This window comes from Platalea leucorodia (assembly GCF_965183815.1).
Source record: "Platalea leucorodia genome assembly, chromosome: 4".
In the NCBI taxonomy this organism is placed as follows: domain Eukaryota; kingdom Metazoa; phylum Chordata; class Aves; order Pelecaniformes; family Threskiornithidae; genus Platalea; species Platalea leucorodia.
Window position 1 is genome coordinate 112,839,759 of NC_138826.1, and position 20,291 is coordinate 112,860,049.

At 38.6% G+C, this 20,291-nt stretch overlaps 1 protein-coding gene across 8 annotated transcripts in view; it reads left to right on the top strand.

Annotated features, from left to right (window-relative positions):
• ATXN7L1 (ataxin 7 like 1) overlaps nt 1–20,291 on the top strand; it is a 119,603-nt gene that overhangs the window by 74,527 nt on the left and 24,785 nt on the right. For 6 of the 8 annotated variants that reach the window (XM_082310740.1, XM_082310735.1, XM_082310734.1 and 3 more), the window contains 2 exons: nt 9,792–10,014; nt 19,265–19,548. In XM_082310740.1, coding sequence (XP_082166866.1) covers nt 9,792–10,014; nt 19,265–19,548 — 507 coding nt within the window. Of the gene's footprint in view, nt 1–2,966; nt 3,055–3,412; nt 3,482–9,791; nt 10,015–19,264; nt 19,549–20,291 lie in introns of those variants that run through there. The other 2 variants (XM_082310737.1, XM_082310739.1) reach the window with 2 other exon arrangements.

A 20,291-nucleotide genomic window follows, 5' to 3' on the forward strand; every position in this document is an offset into this window, starting at 1 on the left:
TTTAATGCCTGGAATATCTATGAGGATGGCAAACACAGAAAACCAAGTAAAAAATTTCATATATAAATTTTAACTTTAGTTTCCTAAAAGATGATAATTATTATCATAATGGTAGTAGTAGTAGTAGTAATAATAATAATAGCAATAAGGCTTATGTGATTATACTAATTTTGTCTAAGAATTTTTAACTCTGTCAGTTTGGCTTCAAAAATATGAAGTTTCAGCAACCTTGTGAAAACCAGCAACTGTGAAGAGACACCTTAATTAATGTGCCCCCAGCGAACAGTATTTCATGTGGCAGCAGCACGCTTGTACTGACAGTTGTCACGTGGGTGCCTACAGACCAGACAGCGCTTACCCTGTCTCTTCTGGGAGCGGGGAGCAAAGGACTGGATGTGGGATGATGAGGGTGCTGGGGGGCAGAGAAGCTCAAGGTAACGGAGATGGAGAAAATTTAGGGATCAAACCCACGGATTTTTAGAAAAACATTTTCCATTATTTCTCTGCTTAGAAAACAGCTTGTTAAGAAATACATTATTTCACCAGATGCTGGTTTTGGATGCCAAATAACACAGCTGAAAAAGCCAGAAGGTTTAAACAATAGATTATATACAAGTTCTGCAAAGCTATTATTCTGGGCTAATTTCAGTGAAGTTACTGGGTTTGTACAAGTTTCTTCTAAGGAATGATAAAATGAGATGGCGATGTGTTATCTTGATACTGAATAAAATCTGACATGATGTTATGCACAAAAACAGATCAAGAAAATAAGTCTCCTAAAAACGATAGCCTGTTTTCTCAGGGTCATAGTACAGCATTGTTTCTTGCCAAACCATCTCAGCAGTCCCATGTCAGTCTTCTATGGCTTATCTTTTCTTATCTGTAAAAAGAAATGCCATTATATGTGTTTGGATTAAGTAAAGCATTAAAGAATTATCAATTTTCTGTAATAGTTTTATGATAGATGAGGGGAAACGTCCGATGAGTTCCTAAAACAATAATGTATGTAAATTACTTGTGTTGTTATTGTTTCGTAAATATCATTAAAGATGGAGATGGAGATACAGTGAGATATTTTACCTGGTAAGGATAAGTAAATAAATTAAAATGTGTGTCGTCAGATGACCTTGAATGTGAAAGATCTGCCTGAGGCCTGAAGAAAGGGGTCTGTTACACAATACGAAGCATGAGAGGATGGCAATACTAAATTTTCCTCTATTTGCAACAGTGTATCCGGAGTAAAATTATTTAAGTCGGGTGTTTGGAGGAATGGACAGGTGAATTGGTTTTAAATTTGTGTATTTAGTAAACTAGAGTGCTGTTCCTCTTGTTATATTTTGGTGTTAAATGTAAAGACACTTTTTTCTTACATCCAACAAATAGCCAAATAAAAGATTTCTATTCACATATAAAATCACCCCCAAAATTCTGATTTGTTGGCTGTGCTTACATTTGCTTGAAGGAAAGTACTGCTGCTTGATTACTAGAAATATTTTAGCATTTCACTTGGCGTACCTGCCCTAAGTTTAGGGCTGATAATACATTTCCTTCCTCTGAGAACAAAAATGGTGGAAATGCCGTTACCACTGGTCAGCGGGTAATAAGATAGCAGTGCAGAGGAGCCAGCGCAAAAGGATGGTGAGGGCTTTCCTTGTGGTATAAGCACCAGACACGAGGTGTGAGATGGTAGTTACCTCAAACGCCCCCAGACACATCAGGATGTCTCACTAGTTTCATGTTGGCCTACCAGAGCATCTCCTCCAGCAGAACGGGAAATTTCTGTGCATAAGCGCTCCTTGCTTATCTTTGGTAGAGTGTCACTCAAAAAAGCATGTACCTGGGATTCACTTGCTCTGTTATTTCTTTTTTGCGTGGGGATTTTTGGCCTTGCTGAGCTGAGAAATGTGTATGACTTACAGTAGAAAATTGTCGTTTTTTGTGCAGTAGCAGTGTGTCAGGTGGCAAAAACTGATTACACGTGTGGAACTGTGTCTTTACAAGAAGTGATGAATTCCTACTTAAATGTCCATCTCTTTTTTTAATCAAGTTAATACCCTAAATCATTAATATCCCCTTTTATAGCTGAAGAAACAGGCCTTGACACGAGAGTTCAATCTAGGTCTTCCAGCTCAGTGGTGTGAAGACTGACGTTGTCGCCAGGGCAAGGTATTCACTCTTCCATCGGTTTCCTGTCTCTCTGCTACATCAGTGGTACCTTGGAGCTTTGTCTTTAGATGTCAACATCCTTGTAAAAGAAGCAGACAAGTACCCAGCAGCTTCATTTTACATTTAGTGTAATTAATCGCACTATTTGAAGCATTTTTTGCCGTGCTGGAGTTCGTTTTGACCCTTTTTTTTTTTTTTTTACTGCTTTCTACCAAAGAGGAATGGAAGTGTTCTGGGAAATGCTGAGTGCGTGGCTTTTTATGGAATTTGGCCATTTTTAAGAGATTTGGCCTCTTAAGGGTAATTTAGTGATATTCTAGAGATTATTCCTCCTGTCTCTTATAATTACCCTAGCAAACACCAGGTTATCCCATAAATAGAACATTTTTCATGAAAACAGCAGGTTTGTCCTACTGTGTTAAACACAAACGCCCTCCTTCTTTCTTGAATCAAGAAAGAAAAAATGCAGTGTCTTCCTCTAAATATACACTTGTGTTTTTTGCTGCTTTTAATTTTGCACTTTGGTTCATTTCTGCAGTTACTTGAGTTGTATCAACAATTATAAAAAAAAAAAAAAGAAAAAACCCTGCAGCCGTTTGCAGCGCTTGTTGTTCTTGGCACAGGATTAGTTCTGGTGTCCAACTGGTAGGACCTGAAACTTGGTGCTTAACAAGTGCCTGTAGTCAAAACAGTTGGTGTGTGCGAGCGCTGATCTGGTATTTGCTGCGGCAGGTCATCTGCCTGATTTTTTTACCGTGCGCAGAATACCTAATCACGTTGCTGTGTTTCTCTGACGGCATCTGTGGCAATGTGAATCGTTTCGCGTTCCAAAAGTACATGTTTACAGTCGTCGTAGAATCAGATTAAGTTGGCAGCCTGCTCCTCTCTGTAAGTGGCTCAGTTTACATTTCTTCTTCTAGCAGGATGTTTTGCATAATTTTGCTGATCCTACTCACTTTTAGACTTTGTGAAATGGAGAATCGTTTTAGTGGTTTTATGTCAGAAAGCGAAGCTTGTGTTTATTGTAAATAAACACCAGCAGAACGGTGGTTATTTTAGCACTTGATAATTTCCCAATTATGTCATTTGACCTGGAATGAAGCTTGCGATTGTCGAGCTGCGTTTTATGCAGCGGATCAGTCCGGGGGTTTGAGCTGGCAGTTTATTTCCTTTGTCAGTTTACAAGAAGTATCAAAATGAAACCGACTGTGCTGTTTCCTTTCCAGTGCGCAGCGCAAGAAGGGTGGAACGGTTTGCGGATATTATTTCCAAACTTTTTCGGCTGGACTTGAATAGTGTTTTGTCAAAAAAGCTGGTAAAGTTATCCTTCGGTCTTGCAATGTTATGCTGTAGTTTGCTAGCATCAAATCCAAGTTTATTTTTGCTTAACCTCACGTACTGGGTTTTGTTAGGTTTTTTCAGACTGTGGCTGCAAAATGAAAGTGCTTACAAGGTGTTTATGAACTCTTGTTATGAACCAGCTGCCAGTTACTGCAGGATGACACATTTCTGCAAGCAGTCTAGTTGTGCAGTTTTCTGGTTGCTGGCTGTTGCTTTTCGGGCATGTGTGGTTTTTTTCTGTTTTATTTTTATTAGAATTAATGCCAAGTGCATTTGCAAACTTTGAACTGGGATCAGTACAAGGTGGCAGGTTTCACTTACTATTTACTGAAATTGTAAGTATACATTGCTCAACTTTGCACAGTGAAGGGCTGTGCAACAAAACGCCTTGGGATATACTGTAAATAGAAAAACTGTAATTTATGCATAGGTGGTGTATGGAGTTACCATAAGTAACATCTTCATCAACAAGACTGTGATACGTTACTGGAACAGAATCACATTGGTGATAAGATACTAAATTTCATTACCATCTGCTTAAATATTGTAAATGGGGAATAACAAATAGTGTTCATGTTATTAGGGGCAGTCAGATAAATTACTTTATGCTATTTAAAGTAAAAGGGTTATGAACTCAAGGGTTGTGATGAATACAAGCTTAAAAGGAGTTTTACTATTCTGTAATGTTTACTAACAGCAAATAACTTTCTTACCTTTCTGGGGTTTAGCAATTATATTTTGTTTGTTTTTACCAAGTGTAATACCTAGCTGTAATCCATAACACTGGGTCTCTGAGTTATTCGTGGGTCAACCTAAAATTGATTTTTGCTCTAGGCCTCTTGTACGCAGGAAGTCAGATCGTGCTAAACGAGAGTAATGTTTCAAAATGACTGGTGCTGACAAAGTTCTAGTGTCGCTCTTCTGACAACGTTAGAGGGATTTTTTGTTTAGTTTTGTTTCAACTACCTGCAAAAAAATACTGAGAGACCAAAGTCATATCTTTCTCTACGCTCAAGCTGTATCATGACTTTTTTCCTTTGCAATCTTCTGTGTCTCACCGATGGAGAAGACACTAACTGTGAGCAAAAACTGTTCACTTGTTTTGATCAATTTTGAGTAGCGCACGTTGGGTAAGAATGGATGTAGATGGGATATAGTGAGAAATGGTTTTTGTTTGCAGTCCAAATTAGAGACATCTGCAGTTTCAGGATCATATAAAGATCTTTTTGGGTACAAAACGACGGCAGCCCACCTGGAAACATATGGTTGGCGTATTTTACTGGCAACGTATTTACTGTTGTGTTGTTGTCTGTAAGGTTTGCTGTGAGCCAAGTGAGTGCTTGATCTTGTGTGAGAGTCGAGGCAAAAATTCAAGAAGAGACTTTCTACTCAGAATGTGGTTTTGCCTCTTTTTCCCACACGCTGTGCTTGTGGCTCTGGAGCTCATGTTGCCTCTCTGTAGCTGTGCTTTTTTGCTTATGATTAGAAGGAGATGTGGCGTTTCCTGCAAAACAGCTGCTAGTATTCCCTGGTGACCCGTCAGAGAGTATCCAGTGGAGCTACAGATTCAAAGGCAGACCTAGAGGACTTTGGCAGCTGCAGCAGAGGTTTTGGGGTAAGGTAGGGGGTTGCACTGTGTAGGATGCAGGAAGGAGGATTAGAAATGGAGTACAAGGGCATGGGAGAGAAGCTCTGGAGATTCAGGGACTGTTAAGTCTCCAACAACATAAGGACTTCACATCTACAAACAATTCAGATTTGGCTGAGAAAGTTGGACTATATCCATGTTTCCATACGACGTGGAGAATCTCCTGGAATAGTTCAAGATCGTTCGCAATGCTACTGATGCGGAGTTTGCAGTGCGCATTAGGACGATATGTAGCGCTGGGCTTTTAGACTCCTGCTGCTAACTAGAAAAAATAACAGATATTGATCTGAAATTGATTCTTTAGAAAGTGCAGTTAATTCAGTCAGAGAGTGCTAAACTTTCCTCTGAGATTAATGTCATTAATACATTAACTGTTTGACAGCAGAAGTCACATGTTGCTTGTCACTTGCTGCAGTGGCTGCGCTGAGACAGCTGAGAGGTTGCAGAAGGATTAATGTGGTAAAGAGGATTGTAACTTTGATTGTGTTCTCTCTGCTCTTGAATTTGACTGGTATTTAGAAACAAGCTGGTATTTAGAAACAAAGCAGAATATGTGCTGTTATTTATGTGGAGTGTAGACATTCATTTGGAAGTGTTCAAATGAAGCGGAAAAGTTTTCTTTCATATTTTAAACTCGAGCACACATTCATAGCATTGCAGGCTTCTGCAGAAACTGAAATGCATGTAGATTTAGATTACTACCTTATGAGTGACAACTGGTTTTCTAGTTGCCTTGCAGGGTTCCTTCATTTTTAGGGGCAAAAAATTTCATTCTATTTTAGGTTCATTTATGTCCAGTGACTATGCCACTTCTGCATGTAAACAGGGACGGCCATGTCCACAGCTGTGTGTGTGTTCGAGTTCACCTGCCCTGCTAGATCCAATCTGTCTACACATGAACTGCAAATGAGCGCAGAAATTTTTACGCAGATGGCTGGTTGTCTTCTGAATGTGTTAGTATGTGAATATCTAATTTTATAACAACTATTTGATGTGCAAACGTCTTTTATTCACATATTAATTTATTACATAGGCTGTATAATAGCAGATTTCTATAATGTGTTAAGTGCGTAATTCCTTGTATATACATAAAATAATGAATGGACAAATTAATAGAAATTTTTAAAAAACATATGTGACCAGGAAACTCAGTTTGATAGAGGAGTACCGCCACCCTGGTTTAAGCAGTTGATTTTGACAGCTGACAGCCTTCTTGCTTTGTCATATATTCCTGTTATTTCTGTTTGAAATCTATTACTGATGTCTGAGGGTGATTCACTACCACATAGGTAGTAAGGAAGGAGGAAGCAAGAGGCAACCTAATAGTTCTTGAGAAGGAATATATCAATATTTAGTTATGATTTATGCCCCCACCATTGAGATTTTCCTATGAGGTTTCATGCCTTCAGCAAGTCCAGCCTCCTGCGGCCGTGCTTGCCCAGCTCAAACAGTGGTTTTCTGCCCCCTTGGAGGGAGTTACTCTTCCAGCTCCCCACTGTGGCCCTACCTGCAAGGTGTTGCTGCCATCTTCTCCTGCTGACACTAAAGTGACGTTTGCTTACATGAGTAAACGTGCAGATTTTACCTGTCCGAGCAGCGTCTGAGAATGCCAACGGTTGTGGCACTGGCTATTTATGTTCTTCCTCCTGTATGATTTTATGGTGGTCATAATTTCAATTTTCCTTCTAGGAAATTTCAAGAGAAGCTGGGTAATGCTAATAATTCTCAGATATGTATCAGAGTCTGTCTAAAACATGGAAGACTTTCTGTAGTCGTGTTTTGGGGGACGTGGGGAGTTTGAGGAGGTAAAAGGAAATGCCAAATACAGCAGTTGGTTCTGATCACAAAAATCTGGCACACTCAGATAAAATAAGTAATCTTGTAATCTTTTCCTTCCCTGTCTTTTAAGTACACATTTATTTAAAATAGTGGGATTCACTTTATTATATTGTCATGTCACAACAGTGCCTCTTCCACCTTTTTCTGTGTTATAGTAAAAAATCCAAAGTTAATGTACTGGTTTGCTTTTGGGAATTAATAAATTGAGAAAGTTGTCTAGGGAAAAGCACCAAATGTTTAACTTGACTGAAAATCCAGTGTAAAGAGACTGTTAAAAAATAACTTGCTATGGCATGTGATACTTAGATGACTTGAAAATATAATTTTAGATGGTATCTCGAATGTCCATCTTTCCAAAAGATTAATTTTAATAACAGAGTAGTGTATTTCACTTCCAAATATAGCCATAGGGATGATATCGAAGACACGGTTTACTAGAAGGCAGTTGGTCTTGAGAAAACCGGTAGCTGTGGTGAAGATTGGAGTAATTAATCCTGGATTTATGTAATTTGTGCATGGAAATCATGTTTTTTCCCAAGTTTTACTTTATATACAGCTTGGTTTTGTTGGTTACATAGCAGTTCCTTTTCATGAGTCCTCAAGTAATTAACGGGAAAGTTGCAAATTTTTATTAAGCTAATTTAAATTGATTAAGTAGTTGCTGAGAAGGTTGGTGAATCTTGAAATAATACCTCTGATTTAACGAAATACATACTCTGCAAATGGAACTCTGCATTTCACAGGCAGATGCGTAGCTGACACGGTTGTTGCCACAAATGTGAGGTGAAATGAATGTAAATTAACTGCATCCTGCAAAGGACTTTTAAAGGCAGAGGCTGCACACTGAGGTGTGTGGCGGGGTGAAAACCCGCGAATGACAGTTGGCATTTGGGGTGTGAGGGGAGCTACTTTTTGTATTTAAAAAAAAATTAGGACTGTTTTGTTCTTCAGTTGCAGGAGAATCTGGAGGGAATTTCAGCCGTTGTAATTAAAGCTGTGAATATGAAGATACGGAAGTGCTTGATCTTTAACAGAAAATGCCTTTATTTAGTCATTGGAGATATAATAGAAACAGTTTGGAATATTCTTTAATTTTTCTTTTAAGCATTTATCTTTGTTCTTGAGGTATTCGCCTATTGCAGATTAATCATGGATGAATCCTTCTGCTACTGGCAAGTTTTTACTTGTGAGGATGCCAGACAAATTGTCATGTTTTGATTCTCTGTGGGAAAATTTTTCTTAGTTATCCTTGAAATATCAAACTAGCGAGCGCAGGGTTGATGATGTAAACACGAAACCTTCCCTTGCAGCAGCAGGTCGCTGGTGCTTCCTTAACCTGCTCTTGGCTGGTGGGGCGATGCTGTGCAAGCTCAAAGAGTAGCGCCCACTTGGATTCTTCAAGTTAAGTGCTGAAGGCTTGAGGCGAGGAAACGTTGCCGCGTGTTGAAGGGGAAACTCCAGCTTGTCCAAAGTTCTCGGTCTATAATTACATTACGCGTGCTGTGTTTGATTACTGCGTCAGTAGCGGGGGTATCTGGCTGGTGCCCGCCGTGGCGGCTCTTGGTGCTGGGGTGCCGGCAAGCCGGAGTCAGCTGCTGCTGAGCAGGGCCCTGCTGACTGGAAAATTCCTCTTCCCTCAGCCGCCCGTGCCGCCCGCCGCCTCTGGCTGGGCAGCCCCGGGGCTGGGGAAACGGTGTTCCTGCAAACGGGGCGACAGGACTGCTGAGGATTTGTAGCACCTCTCACAAAAAACAACTCCTGTCTCTTGTAATATTTTGTAGTTGTGCTTAAGTTCACAGCACCAAGCCCATTTGCAGCACACTGCGATCAGCCGGCTGGCCAAGCACTAGCACTTCTTCCCTGGAGAAGTCTATAATTTGTAAAGAATGGCCAGATACCTGCTTAAAACAATCTTTTTATTTAACAATATCAGGGATAGGACCTTTAGGTTTTAAAAAATACTAATAATAACCAAGCCCAAACAGTTTTGCTGGAGTCTGCTTGTCCTAAAGCCTGTTCTCCTGTTGCAGGGTCAGCAAGGCCTTGCTTTTTGCCGCACTTGAGGTCTCTTGTGTGAGCGTGAACGGTGCTTACACAAGGGCCTGACCTCTAGATGCAATGTTTGTAACTTCCTCCTTTTTTGCACTTGCCATTTGCACTGTGTGGAAAAAAATAAGCTTTTACCTTGATTGGTGCTTGTTGATAACCTCCAAGCTATGAACGAGGCAGAGCCTGCCTCTCTGGGAGGGCCGGGAGCAGTAGACCTTTTGCTACTTCTCAGTCTTCTGGTTGTTTTCCTTACAGTTTCCCATTAAACTTGAAACAAGATAGTCATAAAGTAAACTGCCCCATAACCGGGTCACATGAATTCTTCATAAACCATTATAGAAGCAGCCCCATGTCTGTCACAGAGTATTTCACTGAGTCATCTGAGCTGTTGTTACATACTCTCCTCTTTCTTCTTTATGTGAAAGAGCTGGGGCACCTAGTGTACCTCACACAGATGCTGGTGGTTGCTTATTGCTTAAAAAATGATTTGAGATTTCTTGGTGTAATTTTCTGGGAAATTATTAGCATTTATTTTACTATTTTTTACATTTTTCAGAGCACTTCACGGAGTTGATTTTATTGAATTATCATTTGGCTTGATTACATTCACAACAGTAATGAACTGGTGTTCTTTAGAGTGATGAAATCATTGTAACTAGCATAGAGAGGAACAGTTTCCTCTTCCCTGACTTCTTTTTTTTCTTTTAGCCTATGAAATGCTGTAAAGCTTATTATTTTTCCATTACAGAACGAAGACACGGTTCAATGTGTAAACCTTCCCCTTCTCCAGCTTCTCCAGCCTGCAATTCCAGGACATCCCTAGTACAGATGAAACCGAAATCCTGTATCAGCGGCCATAACCCTGTCAGCAGCAACTCAAAGCCATTCAAAACGCCCAAAGACAATCTACTTACCTCCAGTAGCAAACAGCACACAGTCTTTCCTTCAAAAGTATCACGGGATAAACCATGGTGAGTACCAAAATAATAGTTACCGAAGATGTTGGTGTTAAAAAAATAATAAGTATCTCTATGTTCTAGTATCTCCCAGTTCTGTTCAATATCTTTATCAACGATCTGGATGAGGGGATTGAGTGCATCCTCAGTAAGTTTGCAGATGACACCAAGTTGGCTGGAAGTGTTGATCTGCTGGAGGGTAGGAAGGCCCTGCAGAGGGACCTGGACAGGCTGGATCGTTGGGCCAGGGCCAACTGTATGAGGTTCAGCAAGGCTCAGTGCTGGGTCCTGCACTTGGGTCACAACAACCCCATGCAACACTACAGGCTTGGGGAGGAGTGGCTGGAGAGCTGTCTGGTGGGAAAGGACCTGGGGGTGTTGGTCGACAGCCGCCTGAACATGAGCCAGCAGTGTGCCCAGGTGGCCAAGAAGGCCAATGGCATCCTGGCTTGTATCAGGAATAGTGTGGCCAGCAGGACCAGGGAGGTGATAGTGCCCCTGTACTGGGCACTGGTGAGGCTGCACCTCGAGTACTGTGTTCAGTTTTGGGCCCCTCACTACAAGAAGGACATTGAGGTGCTGGAGCATGTCCAGAGCAGGGCAACAAAGTTGCTGAAGGGTCTAGAGCACAAGTCTTATATTCTCATCTTATCTAGTTTACAGTTTAAGCCTCCACATTTCCTAACGGAGAAAACTGGGATGTTTTTAAATTTAAAAAAAAAATATATATATAGAAGAGGAAAAAGGAGGACTGGGTTACTTTTCTAATGCTCCATCAAATCTCTGCTTTTCTGAGATGCACGTAGCAAGTGAGATATTGACCCAGTTTTCTATCTTTAAGGTCCATCTTCCATTACAGTATCAGCCCTTAAAACTGATGCTTTTAAAAAGTAGGATAATTTTTGCAGAGTTCTTAATATTGACTTAACTGATGTTCATGAAAACTTACTGGTTATAGTCATTTATCTTCAACAGCAGCTGCAGTTGGAGCTCATTCTGTATTTTGATAATGTTTGATGCCTTATAAGAAGACAGAAGAAAATTCTGGCTGCAAAAATCACTATTTTGGAGGAGTCTTACATCATGTACTATGATATATATATATCCATATAGGCTTTGAGACTGCTGGGCCCATCCTCCCGTGACTGTGATGATAGCAGACGAGTTGCAAAAATGTAAATGAGGGCAGAATTGGGTCACTATTTTATCCCATAAGAAACTGTTTTGTCTTTAGTTATCTACAGAAAAGATGCTTTGTGATAAGGTCACTAGGTTGGTGACTCAAGAGATCTGGGTTCAGTTCCTGGATCTGCACAGGCTGCTGTTACAACTCAGTCTCCTCAGCCTCAGTTCTGTGTCTGTAAACTTGAGATAGTAGGACTTCCTTTTTTTTATGTTTTATCTACTTACTGTGTAAAGGTTTTTCCATTTTATATGTAATATCTAGCATAAGAAGGTCTCGATTTTAGGTAGGGTTTCTGTACACAACTGCCTTAAAGCAGTAAATAATCTAACGCAACCATTCACCCGTGAGACAAAGCATAAACTCAAATTATGTTAAAGTAATAGCTCATGTTTTCTGCCTGAAACATACACTAGTTGGTATGATTTCAAAGAGAGCAGCTTCTGCCTAGCTGTAGAATTTACCTTGCACTGGAACAAACTTGATCAAAATCTAATCAATAAAAATAAAAATAAATAAAATCCTATAAATCTGAACCCACCATCTCTATAAGCATGATAAACATTCTGGACAATTATGGTATATAATTCTGAAAACAGAAAATCTGGGTATTTAGATTACACACGCGCAGGTGAGATAGAGGCTATTCTAGTTAAGGTGTAAGTGCCTCATTTACTATTTAAAATAAAATACTCTTCACTGAATAGTGACCTTTTCTTCTAAATGTTGGAGAGGAATTTTATACAAGAGAGGATTTTTTTTTAAAGTCTAATTAAAAGAAAATCAGAAAGGACTTTAGAGTATTAACACTATTGGCTATAAGGCTGTTTCACATCCTAGTGTTACAGACAGCAACTTACATATCCACATTTCAGCATGCTAACTGGATCTATAAACAATATCTTCCATTCTGGCAACAGATGGCATTCTGTCAGTCAGTAAAAGCTGGAAGGGAACAAAATAACTGAGCATTTCCACCAATCCCTTTTCCCTTTATTGGGAACATCCCAAACATTTACTGATGATTAACAAGGTAGATTTAGCTGTTTAAAACTGTTGTACTGCTCTGTTAATACTTCGGCACTGAATATGTCAGTAGTTGTACCTGTGAATTACCCAATTCTTGCAGCTCTGCTGGGAGATAATACTGTAGTTTTATTTACCAGTGGGGAAAAATGAGGTATATTGTAGTTAAAGATATTGTAATCATCACATAACTAATCATGAACAGTCTGAAGTGGAGATCAATGAAATTATCTTTCAAAATTTAGTGTTAAGTGCCTTAGATTACCTGACTTAAAGTATAAAATCAGTCTGATAATCATCACAGGTTATAGAGAGCTGACAGCTGTTACGGAAGAAAGTGTTTGTTCCTATTCCATTAGTGGCTTATAATTTTTATTTAGAATTCCAGAAAATATTCAGCAGGTCTGATTTTCTTAAAGGAGAAATTGTCCATAAAATGTATTCTTTTTTAAGATAAGATTATATCTTCCATTCAGCTGTCTGTACAAGCCATAGAATTCCACCCACTTATCTCTTAGAAAGAAATACTCAATTGACACAAATACATTTGTCTCAAAAATGCAAATAGGATTCATCATGTATCCAAGTGCGTTGTGGTTTATCACCCTCAGAAGCTTCCAGTTACTCATCCTTTTGTCTGTTACGTTGTAGTCTCGTACCACAAATATTTACTTGACATAGGTTCTTCCAGACAGTTATCAAATTAGCTTAATTTGGGATTTGTATCACTTGTAATGATTGCTTTCCAGACCTGGAATAACCTTTGTTGTGCTTCCCTGATTCTTTCATACGGCATCTCTTTTAAATTTTATCTGTTATAATTAGTAGCAGTATTTCGGCAGTGGCCTCTGCAACAGCATGGCCCAGTAGATCTCTGTTGTCATGCCTGCATGTAGACGCAACTCTTCCAGTGTTTAATTCATTATAGTTTTGGTTGAGTCATCATCTCAAACATGGACTGAGTAGCTCTTTCGCTTCTTCACATCCTGTGTTGTTCTAAGATGTGCTGCAGAGGTTCAGGTTGCTCCTCGGCTAATGCTTTAAAAAGCAGGATCAGAACGATCAGATGAAAGAGATCTGGAATTGTTTCATTTTTGTAGCCGCTGTTTTAATACTTCCCTTCTTGTAGTTGGAATATGAAGGATTATTGTGAATACATCATCCAGAAATATCTGTCAGCTCTCATTTTTTTCCCTGTATCTCTCTAACGTCGTTGCTATTAATACAGCAGTGCTCAGAGACTGGAGCAGTGCTGGAGCACCACTGCGCTGGGTACAGGATAAATGTAAACCATCGTTTTCTGAAGCTTGCAGTCGGGGTGGTAAGAGATACAGCAAAAGGGTAGAAAATAGAGAGAAAAAGGCAAAGAGTAAGATGATTGGTAGTAATAACAATAACAATGAACGAGCAATCATAATGAATAAGAATACCCCAGATACCCTTTATAAAAGGCATTCCTGTGGCCAGGAACTCTTTCCCTCACTGCTGACCTGCCCAAAGGATGCCGCTTCTCTTGCTGTGCCCCAGTGCAGCTTCTGGGGGCTGCCCTGGAGGATTTTGGTGCTGTGATGCTACAGGATGCTCATTTCCACCCATCTGTGATCCTGAGGCAGTGTAACATTGGGGTAAAGTGTTACAGTAAGCTAGCCCTGAGATACCAGCTGAAGCAAGTCTCCTTGACCTCCCTCCATGAGGATCAGCCATTGCCTGCCAGAAGTTCTGAAAATGAAGAAAATGAGATGGAAAATATGTGGTTTTCATCAACATGTGGAAAACTGACAGTCTTTCTGTAAACAGAAGTAGGATCACAAGGGTATACCTATGGGTAATCATTTAAGATTTATAATGTCACTTTTCAAAGGATTTTTAAAATCATCTCTTAGTCTTTATTTCTATGTGTTAGGAAATTATTCATGCTGAGGTTGAGAAAGTGAAGCTAGTCAAGATGTAAGGATATTCCTAATGCAGCATGGAATTGGAAACAGAATTCAGCAGAGTTAACTTGGACCCCATTTTCTAACCACTAAATCACAAATACTTTGTTACGTTGTAGAAGTGATTCCAGCAATGTAGAATTGAACAACGTTTTATGTTTTTAAATGTTTGTGAATTTCTTTTCTCACAAATTTGAAGAGAGTTGAATGAGTGGCTGAGATTTTAAAATGAATATAGCTATGAGTGACCCAAAAGACCCCAGCAAAATTACATAACAGCAAGGAAAATTAATTTTAAAAAGCCTGAAGAAAGGAAAACAGAGGTAATAAGGAGCTCCAGGTAGGAGGAGCGTTGTGACATACTACAGTTATTTTTCTTGCTTGGGAATGACAGTGACAAGCAATGGCTTGGAACTAAAAAAATCGCCACAAGATGCTTAAGAGGGAAATTCACTCGTGCTTCAGGAGTTTGTCGCAGCTTCTGCTGAAGGAGTAGTTAGAATAGAACAATTTCAGTTGGAAGAGACCTACAGTGATCATCTAGTCCAACTGCCTGACCAAGAACATGGGAAAACAGAAGGAAATCAGTTATCTGAAAGAGAATGAGCTTTTGAAGCCCATCATGATCAAGCACTTTGTGTAGCCCTCAGATATTTTTGTAGCCTTTTTCTGGTTCCCTTCTAATTCATCAACATTGGTGTGGAGCCACTGGTCAGCAACACTGGAAGCCATATTCCAGTATCAGTATAACCAGGGACGTGTAAAAACTAAATTTGCTCCTTAATCTTATTTGCCTTATCCCTTTTTTAATATTAGCACAACAATACAATAAAAGCTCATAGTACTTATCCACTGTGACCACTAAATATTTTTCTCACTATTTTCCAGTATGTTGTTTCCCCGTATTTCACTGCAAACTGAATAGCTTGTTATTTCATGTGTAACTTTACATTTGCTTGTATTAAAATATCTTTTTGAATTAATGAACTTTACTAAACCTTTGTCTCTTCATTATTTAGTTTCCCTTGATCCTGATTCCAGCAGCAAATGTTATCACCAGTAATCTTATATTTATTTCTAAAGACCAGTGACGTTTTTGGTCATGTCAGACTTGGTAATGATGGCTAAAAAGTCCCCCTAGCAAGCACCCTTATTGAATCATAAATCTCTGAAAAGCTAGTTTTAAATTTTATGTTGTTTAACATTTGCTTTTAAACTGCTCTTATTCGTGTTTTATAATGCCTTTCAAAAGTCGGCACATTTTCACAGTTATCTTTGTCAGCTTAACTGGTAACATCATCAAAAATGAAACCAGATTTCTTTGCCGAGATCTGATTTTTCAGCAAAACCATGTGAGCTAATTGTTTATCGGTTTGTTTTTATTAGTTATTCCATTATTTCTTCCAAGACACTCTGGTTTGGGCTTTCAATGTGGATGCAACAGCAGCACTCAGCTAGCTTCCCTAAGTTGCCAAATATTCCAAGATTCAATTAGAAATTAATATGCTGAGACCCAATATTTCTCCAGCTCTTTTGGAACTCACGGCCACATTATCCAGATTTACTTATGTAAAAAAAAAAAAACAAAAAACACCTCATGATTTTTCAGCTGGCACTTTACACTTACTGAAGGAATCAAAACCCATTTTTATCTAATTGGAGAGTGTGATCATGCTTCCTTCTTAGTATAGAAGAAATACTGAACATTTCTGTCATTTTTGCATCGCTAATGACTATTTTACTGTCCTTCAGGTAGATACTGCTATTATTATTAGAATTTCTTTTGTAAAAAAAGTAGACTTATCTTTACTGAATACAGATTTTTCTCGCCTGTCTTTGGCAATCATCTGTACTCCCATTTTTCTCATTTTTACTGATTGTTATGTGCCCTTCCTCGGTTTTTATATTTGTTGCATGTTGTTTTTCTAATTGTGCCTTTCAGCAGTTGTCTTTAATAAATCTAAATAGGCTCTTCATTCAAAAATTCTTTTAAAATACAGTAAATAAGATTAAGCACCTTATTTTTTATTTTTCTAAGACACTTTTAAAAGAAATCCTCAATTTTCACTCAAAAAACTCAGTCTCGGAAAAGAACTCCCTTTGACCATCAAATATAAATATAAGCATTTGTGATTTATTTACCTTTTTAGTCCTTAGTAGTTGACCATGGTCACTGGTCCTGTGCAGCTTCCAATTTGCCATTTGGTTATCGATTCATCTTTGTGTGTTATGCTAAGATGAAACTAGAGTTCCTTAATGTTGAATGCAGTACCCACTTACATTTAAAAACAGAAAGAGAAATTATCATCTGTAGCTTCTAAAATCTCAGATAATTTACTGTAGACTGCCAGGTCTCCTACAGAATGTGTGTCTTCAAATACTGGAGTATTTTTCTTTTTTCTTCTGCATTGCAATGAAATGCATAATGAAGGTTGACTTTTTGATCTGTAGCAAAACTAAATGAATATGTTCCCTCCCCTGGGTTTTGTTCATTACCACGGTGATCCATTTGTGTATGCCCTAGGATTTGAGGTTCTGAGTACTGCAAAATGGAGAAACTTTTTTCATATTAACCATATTTTACTACTAGACCAGATAATACACTTGACCCCTTCACTGCGTATCAGTACTTTGAATTAAGATAGATCTTGGAAACTGGGCATGAAGATTTGTTCATATGTTTTTACATAGTTTGTATATAGTAAAACTGCTTGATCTAGAGTAAAAAAATTCTATTTTCAGAAAATGTAATTGCCATCTGTTTAAAAGCAAAAAAAATTAATTCCTACCCTGAGATGTTATAATTTATGTCTGTCATTTAACTTAATAAATTCAGGGCAGTTTAAAAAAGTAGAGGATCAAGTCCTCTCTTTCATAGCTCCACGTTTGCATTGTCATTGAAATACTTAATACAGTTCTGGTTTTGTGAGTAAGTTAAATTTTTTTGCTTAGTTACTGGCCAGCGCTCTGCATTTTACTGCAGTCGGATCTGTATTCTGACTAGCTGACTGCTGTTTTTATGGTACCACAGGATAGGAAAGTTTCACATAATTTAATTCCAGCTCCAGAACATGTCTTGGTGTCTAAATCTTCTTTTTAGTTTTATATACGTATTGTTTATATCAAGGTTTGTACATTTTTCTATGTTAAAATACCCTTAGAACAAAGATTAACAACTTTCCAATATGGCAGAGTCCACTCTAGCCACACACGCTGGACGTTCTGCTTATCAGCTGTGGAGCAACAGAGGTTTTGTAGTAGCCCAGGAAGGTCAAGACTTGAGTTATTTTGGACCCTGCTTCCAATGTTTCTGAAGGATGTCCCATGGAGAATGCCATCTCAAAGTCATCTTTTTCTGATTGTAGAAGATCCACACCTGCTAACCCATCCTTCTGTAGGAAGAATGCAGTGAAGGTGCCAGTTTTCAGGCACAAACAATTGAAATTATGCGAGACTTGTGAATGGGGGGAGGCCCCAAAGCGTACAGTGATGTGCAGACAGGCAAATGTTGCCTGTCCTGGGACACTGACAACAGTGTGGTCTCTGGCAAGAAACTCTGCTTGCCTGAACGGCAACATGCCAGTGTACTTCAGAATATATACTGGTTTAACAGCGGTTGTCTATTTAACAAATGTCACATGAGTAATGCACTTGTAGAAGCTCTGCACTGCTATGCAAAGCTACTGCGGTGATGTGCAAGAGGCAGATTGTTCTTTGAGTACAATTTGCTAAGGAGTAATTTCACACTCTTTACAAATATGTTAATTTTACCTGTAAGCGTGTACATCAAATTAAACCTTTAAGGTAATAACAGATTAAAGAATCCCCAAGTTTTAAGGAATTTTTCTGTGTGGGACAGCCTCCTCAACTCTCACCTTTGTGCTGGGGATTGAAATTACAGAGGTTAGCTTAGTTCTGCGCAATTCAGAAAGGAAGAGATAGGAATACTGTTAAGGAGACTCTCATGCTTCTACATGAGGAATTTGTTTTACCTTTTAAACATTATGGTTGCATTTGTATTTAAGAAAATTTGTGTTTCTTTTGTTTGCTCAGTGTGGAATGATAGTCTGAAAATTGTCAGTTTTGCATGATCCGTGTGTGAATTTGCTTACGAGGCAGATAGATAGTCAACTATTTGGCAAAAGCAACTTTTCAGGCAGTGTATGGGAAGAACTAAGTGAGATGTTTTCATTTGTGGCCTCCAATGAGACCTGGGCTTAAAGCTCTGACAATTTAGTTTTTTAAATTAATATTTTTTTCTCTGGGTTTGCTTCAGTAAGGAGGGGCATATAATTTATATATTATATATTAATTGGTAGTCACAAGACATCCAGTTTTGGAGTTGTTGGATATTTCCTCATGCAGATAGGAGCCAGAAATCTTAAAATAATATTGGAATTGAAAATCACTTGTCTCAAACTTTTTTGCTGCCAAATTGAGAAGGTAACATTTGTTAGTGTCACAAATATGCTGTGGTGGTAGCTAAGTTTGGAGAAGTTAGTTATTGCAGACTTTATTCTGAAAAGGGCCAACTAAGTTAATAATTATATTGGGAATTTTTATTTTTAAGTTTATAAGATTTTATTAAGAATACATTTTAGTAATTCATCATGGATTTTAATACTTTTAAAGGGACCACTGTTAAGATTTCTATGCTTAAAATCTCTTTTCTCCTTGTTTCCAGAACTTGTATGTCATCTGAGCAAATGAATTCTTTTTGTGTTTGTTTAAAAATATTAATATTGTTAGCAAACTACCTCGTTATCATGGTGAGTTTAGTACAGCATACACATATCTGATATGTGCTTGTGTTAAAGGCATGAGACCATATATGTAAGGGGGTATGTTTTGCTTAGTACCAAAGGCTTATTTTGTTTATGAATAGTAAGGGATTGGATCTTAAAAAAAAATACAAAGGTTCATTTTCATAATTCTCTACATTACCAGGCTTTACAAATACCTGGTTTTGTAAATATTTGAACAAAAATGGTCAATAATGGTACTAAGTATTTCATTTTAGTCTGATCTGAAGATATTGTGTTATATCTGTGGAGGGGGATTAAGTAACTGTAAGTCTTTGGTACAGAAAATACAACTGGAAGATTTTTCTTTGGTTTTGCAGCGTTCCTGTTCCAGTAGTCAGTCTAGAGAAAATTCCTAACCTAGTGAAGGCAGATGGTGCCAATGTTAAAATGAATTCTGCAACCACTACCACCATCACCTCCTCTTCAGCCTCTTCATCCACCATACCTGCGCCAACTTTGGTTAAATCTGGTTTGACATCCAAGTCAGTGCCACCGTCACCAGAAAAGATTCTGAATGGCAAAGGAATTATAGCTCCGTCAATAGACAAGAAACACCAAAATGGCACTAAAAGCAGTAACAAGCCTTACAAAAGACTTTCAGGTAAGTGATGTTGTAGTTCATCTTTTGAGGTTTTCCATCTTTCTTCATTAATATTTCTATAGCTCAGAAATAATGTACTAATGAAATGCTGTATCCTGGTTTTGGCTTGATTTTTTTACTGTAAGATGCCAGTTTGCATATATGAAAAAGAAAGCTTTCACACTCTTAGCATGTGTAAAATATTTTCGAAGTACACATTCTGTTTAGCTTGAAATTAGAGTGTTTCATGCATTTCTCAACCGGTCAACAGGCCAAATATAAATTTTTAAAGAAGTAAATTCATTAAAACAGAAAGGCAGAAGGCTTCCTCAAGCCATTATGTAGTTTCGGTCTGTTTACAACAAAAGAAAATGTGCCTTGGTTGGGTGACTTTAGTACATGATCAGGTTGAACAGTTGAGGTTTAAGACGTTAGGTTATCCACCAAGTCATGATTTTTTAAAGAATCATCTTTCTTGGTTTTCAATACTAGAAAATTCTAAGAAGATATGGGAAATGCTGGGGAAGTCTTAAAAGTCCTGTTTCCCCTCCACCCCTTTCCCCCTGTGATTCACACATGAGTGAAGGCGTTTGTAGCATGGGGATCTCGATCTTTGTCAGGAAGACAGGACGGCGGGGTTGAGGGAGCGACATTAAATGTGGAAATGCCCCGGATGGCCTTAGGCAGGGCAGTACTGAGGATGTAGGTCCTCATGCAAATCTGCCACCAAAGCACAGAACGTCCCATCCTGGGGGGGCAGAGGC